This window comes from Nelumbo nucifera, chromosome 3, assembly GCF_055504915.1.
Source record: "Nelumbo nucifera cultivar China Antique chromosome 3, China Antique-T2T, whole genome shotgun sequence".
Taxonomy (NCBI): domain Eukaryota; kingdom Viridiplantae; phylum Streptophyta; class Magnoliopsida; order Proteales; family Nelumbonaceae; genus Nelumbo; species Nelumbo nucifera.
The window spans coordinates 87146451-87152084 of NC_142651.1; the positions used below are offsets into that span (position 1 = coordinate 87146451).

Here is a 5634-nt window from a genome sequence, read left to right on the forward strand (position 1 = left end):
TTTTACTAACAGCCCAGTAAACAGAGTAAGAGCAGTTCCTAACCGCCCACCCCAACGTCGAGGTCAAGCCAAAATGACAACTAAAGAAATCAGCAAAAGTGATAAAATGATCGATTATACTTCACGAACCTTCAATTCACTCGCTTTTAATCGCTAAAACTAAAAGAATGAAGAATACAATTTCGAACAAGAATTGGTTTCCATGATATGTATTCAAAGAAAAGACGTAGAAACTGACCGGAGACGAATCGACGGTGTGGAAGGAGGTTTGGTTGATAGTGGAAGAGGCACCGAAAGGGCGAGGAAGAACTCCGTCAGAAGGAGAGGAGCGTCAGTTAGCAGTGGCGAGAGAGAGAGAGAGAGAGAGAGCGAGAAAGCAAGAGGCGGAGGTGGGTTCAGATCTGCCGCGGCGGTGATGGAAAGAGAGAAAAAGGGAGGACGAAGAAAAGAGGAGAAGAGAAAGGGAGAGAGAGAACAAGCGAGCAAGGAGAAGAAGAGGAGAGAGAGCGCGATATAATAAATGCATAAATAATTTCAATGTAATTATTACATCGATTACCGATGTAATTAGTTGGTAAAATGTAAACCCCGGTTCGATTTTACACCTCTACCAAACGCAGCCTGAGTTGAGTCGGCTAATAATTGTGATGCAAAAGAAAGTCAAGAAGTGAAAAATCGAGTGACCCATCGCACCTGGAATTCAAGATGCAGTTAAGACTGATTGATATTTAACCATGTTCTCCTTTTCAAAAGACAGAGACCCTCTAGTGGATACCTCATACTAAAGGAAGAATACAATTAACTGTGGGAAATTACGCTTCAATAATTCCTTTTTTCTCATACTGTTTTGCCCTTTAATTCAGCGGTACCCCTTCATTGGGTCAGCTACTTTCCCAGACCTTGCATCAGTCCATGCTTTTGCAATTGTTCGCTTCATTTCATCATCCCCTTCCTTGTACATGTTCTGCCAAATGCACATCACACCATTGTAACTATAATGTATTCTCACAGGATTCAGGCCCACGTCAAACATCATAAACACCATTGAAACAAGCAAGCAACAGATAGAAAACTTACCTTCATTAAGTCCATTATTCCCGCCATGGGGTCACGATCATTGTCGAGGTTTGGCTTCAACTATTAGAAAACATGACATGAAGTTGTCATTCATTATCTCAGACAATCATCAAAATAGTCTAACTGTAGTAGCTTCCTTCTATGGTACCACTACTAGCAAAGTTTAGAGAAGAAATATGCAATACATACCTTATCTTCCTTGTAGTACAAATCCAACCAGCTGCCTTTTGAAGCTTTAACCAATGTTATGATAACCCTTGTGGGCTTGACAACCACCTTCGATTTTTCTGGAATAATCTCCTTGTTCAATTTTGGTATTGCACATCGGTAGTTCTTCCCTTGGACATCATGGAATTTTATATCAACAGACATTGGCTTGAACACAGTCTCCACCTTCTCTTGCTCAACTCCCTCTAAAGAAGCATATATCTGAAGAAAGAACATATATAGTTCATAATTAAACAAACCTCAAACTTCTAAAGACATCGTCAGGATGACTAAATACAGAACGACAAAGTTCTTTCATAGCATGTCCAAAACAGGTTAAAGAAAAAAGTAAAAAATGGGGGGAGGGGGGCATACAAGTATATAACCAAGCAATTGTACAAAAGAAAATACTCTTGTGGATAATCTAGTTGTTGAACGTCCTGTCCATCTATACATCACTACACTTATTCAATCAAGCATTAAGAAAAACACCTCCAAATGAATTATTTTCTAATATTTTCCCTTCAGCATGTATAACATTAAACTGTTTTCTGTTTTATTCCCATACCTTGATTTTGTCACTGTCTTGATCCCAGCTGAATGAACTAAGTGTAACATAGTTCAATGGAGTGGTTGCTGGCATCTTCATGGCCGGTGCTGGAGTCTGGGCACTAGCTTCTGAAGCAGCATCTTTAGATAACTGCAAAGTGTATCAAGTAAGATTCAGTATTTATGCAAAACACAGATTCCACCCTAAACAGAAAATTTAATTCGAAAAGTTAGAATAGCATAACCAAGCTAAGATATCCAATGTTTCACACTATATCAAGTTAGCTGAAAATATTGCAGAATGGCCACAGAGGTTGTCCATTTCTCCAAATTTAAGTCCTATCCGATTAAGGTAATCTGAATCCAATCTATTTATAATTGAATTGAGTATAGATCTACCCCAATCCTATCTGCTATGATATGCCTAAATCTACATAAAACTAATATGTATTTATTAGTAAAGTTGGTTCTAAATTCTAATGTTGTATGATTGCAAAAGAATAAGTTGTTTACAAGTTATTTTATTCATGATATACAATACCAAATTCATTTCCCATTCATAGTACTATATAACATCATCATCATCTAAGCCTCGTCCCAACAATATGAGATCAAGCTATAATAGCATGTAACATTCTAATCGTTTCTTAGCTTAATTTACAAACAGTATTCAATATCCATGTTTGATCTGAGTTCAATCTAAAACAGACACATAAGATTCTATTTGAATCTGAATGCTAACAAATCAACTTTGAATGCCCTACTTGCAATCAGATTTCATGTACATGTATTTGAAGGCTGTTGACAACAAATAAAAGAATAATTAGTTTATCATAAACAATACAAACCATACTCCGAGAAAGGACAAAAGCAGGGGTAGTAGGTTATCCAAATGGCTTTTGATTCGAATAGATTTATAACAGACATATACCAATTGTGGGGAGAAACTACTGTAGGCCCATAGACTTGGCAAAGACTGTTGGCTTTGAAGGTCTGCAGAGAAAAATGGGTTGGGCGTTGGGGAGAATGGAAAGTAGCCAGACAACGGGAGGGGCTGCACTCCGTACCTTGAGTTAAGAATTGGACCAGACTGGACTGGATGGACTTAGGATGGATTAAACCAGGTCTGTGGCGGTTTGCAAATCTATGCTCGTACACCTACACTAGAAGATACAGACATCACTTAAAACGCAACTATACATGCTGAAGCTAGCAATCAGAAAGGTCAAGTTCCAGTGAGCATTATGCTAATAGACCATCAACCGTGAACAAATATACAATGTAGATAACTCCTATGCTGCATCGTCTGCAACAATTGCATGCAAATTCAGTTTCTGAAATTGTTAATCATCAATGTTTTCTTCCAACCATCAAATCCAATCTATTATGCCTTCCTAATTTCCTATGGACATGAGCAAGAACAGAATAGAACACAAGGGAATCCCGCTTCCTAATTTCCAATATTCTTAATTAAGTACTAACATTAATAAGGAAAGCTCATTATAATGAGGTTTTCCTCTGAGAGTGCTATCTAGAGAAACCCTCACTCCCCATTCCCCTTTCGAACTCCCGTACAGATTTCCTACAGAGAGTACAAGCTCTACACGTTAAGCAGTTCCAACCCAAATTGGCTAACTAAATGGAAAATCAACCCGAAACGAACCTACTTCCCAAAAACCAACACTTAGAGTATGTATCAACTCAACTACGATTAAATAAATCCCCTATCCATGCTTTCAGAATCCATTTCCAACATTGCAAAAACAAGAAAGAAGATGCATGCATTCATTAACAGGGTAACGTCAAAAGCTTATCAATCAACAGAAAAACAAACATTTCAAACAGAACCAACTTTGCTAAACACCCACAGTCGAAGTACGATGGAATAAATCCCCTATCCATGCTTTCAGAATCCATTTCCAACATTGCAAAAACAAGAAAGAAGATGCATGCATTCATTAACAGGGTAACGTCAAAAGCTTATCAATCAACAGAGAAACAAACATTTCAAACAGAACCAACTTTGCTAAACACCCACAGTCGAAGTACGATGGAAAAGAAAGGAAATGGAAAGACCTTCTCCAAGTTGTGGATCTCGGAGGAGAGGAGGGAGACAATCCGAGGCCTTTTTGCAATGCTTTGAAGCTGGCGAAGCTCCTCCAAATCCAGCGCCAATTCTTCCGCCATTGGCAATTCTTCAGTTTCCAGCTAAAATCGTTAGCAGCGTTGTATAACAGAGTAAGAATACGAAAAACTCCGTCTGAAGGCTGAAGCTGTAACCAGTTTACGTTTTTGTTTCATGTAATTTTAGGGCTTTACGGAAACTTCTAGAGCGCGACTGAGGAATGCTTGGATGGTCCTCGAGCATCAATCACTACTTGGCATTTTAGATTTGATACAACGACTGTATGCAACTCTTAGATACATCGCCCTACAGACAGGATAGGGATGACTGGGGTATGAGCCTATGAGGTATCCCGATATTCCCAAGTGCTACATAAATTCGTCCTTCACCGGGCCTCTTGTCCTACCTACTTGCCACGTGGACACTTGATGGGGCCGTTCAAATATGAAATAACTGTCTCGAGTAAAAGACCGCTACGAATTGACCATGTCCTCATTCACCCAATCCACATCAGTCCTCTCTTTCTACTTTCTTGGATCCCTTCGGAGATATTAACTTCGTTAATATAGCCACGTGACAAACACTTTCGATGATATATCTGATATGGATGTTAATGGATCGGGTTAAATGGTAAATCTGGTTTTACCTAACGGTCAGTTAGGGTCAAATTAGGGTTTTGATTCTTGAGCTCGAATTGGATTTGGGTTTTGGCTGACCCATCCCGATGGGTCATGATACCTTGTATAAATATAAAGTATTCTTGTAATTTTTTGACTGTTAACTTTATATTCTTAGGAGAAGTTCACCACGTTTTCCTACCTTTCCAAACAAGAAGTGAGTGCTCTCGGCGTAGAGTGAAGAGTGGAGTGTCCAAGAAGCTCGGAGCTTGTAGGTATGCTCTCTGAAATCAATCATCATGGAGTGTTACGGAGAAACTTGGCAAAATATTTTCGACCGATGTCTCTTTGGCAAGGTGATTGCAGATAAACAACTCAATGCAAAAGGCACTTTAGATGCGGTCTGAAATCTGTGGAGTAGAACGATGAAGTATGAAGTTGAATGACTGATGGGGGATGTGATGTGGATTTCCTTTAGGAAAGCTGCGGATCTTGAATGGGTGCTTGATAAAGAAACGTGGATGGTAAAAGACTATCCTCTGCTATTTAGGAGGTGGGAGCCGAACGTTGTTCCTCGTGAGTTGGTTTTTTCAGACATGGTCATTACAGTCCGAGTCTTAGACGTCCCGGTGGAGATGATGACTACTACATGGACAAGAAGATTGGCCAAGGAGGCTAAGATTATTGAGCAAGTTTTGACTAGGGATGTAGAGAAAGAAGAGGACCTACATTGCTAGGGTCGTTTTCTAAGGATGAGGGTGAGGATTGAAACCTCTAGAGCAATAGCAGTGGGTATCAAAGAGGTGACTATTAGACAGTGTATGCCCTTAGCTCCAATCAAATTGATGTACATTTGGCATTTATTGTAAATGAATAAAAGTACATAATTGATTCATGTTATATCTGGTGTGTTTCTATGCAATACCCTTAAACTAGACACTTATGAGACTCGTGTTAGTTTAGAATGTTCATAGTCATTGGAGGTTTATCCTACCAATGCTAACACTAATGTGTTGTCAAGCCGGTTGGGGTGGCTTGTCTTAGCTACCAGGGTTAGAC

The 5634-nt window shown here is 39.3% G+C and overlaps 1 protein-coding gene across 1 annotated transcript; it reads right to left on the minus strand.

Moving 5' to 3' along the window:
- Nucleotides 1–706: 706 nt before the first annotated feature.
- On the minus strand, nt 707–4195 carry LOC104613492 (uncharacterized). Its single transcript, XM_010281321.3, has 5 exons — nt 3910–4195; nt 1853–1984; nt 1267–1506; nt 1078–1137; nt 707–964 (listed from the first exon to the last, which is right to left on the minus strand). The coding sequence occupies exons 1-5, from the start codon at nt 4018–4020 to the stop codon at nt 860–862; spliced, it is 648 nt and encodes a 215-aa protein (XP_010279623.1). The 5' UTR covers nt 4021–4195; the 3' UTR covers nt 707–859.
- Nucleotides 4196–5634: the final 1439 nt, after the last annotated feature.

Bases quoted from the DNA above. Each gene is read 5' to 3' on its own strand.
- LOC104613492 (XM_010281321.3), bottom strand. From the start codon at position 4,020: ATGGCGGAAGAATTGGCGCTGGATTTGGAGGAGCTTCGCCAGCTTCAA. The intron at 1,985-3,909 runs GTCTTTCCATTT...TACACTTTGCAG, and splicing joins AGATCCACAACTTGGAGAAG to TTATCTAAAGATGCTGCTTC. The intron at 1,507-1,852 runs GTATGGGAATAA...TTCTTTCTTCAG, and splicing joins AAGACAGTGACAAAATCAAG to ATATATGCTTCTTTAGAGGG.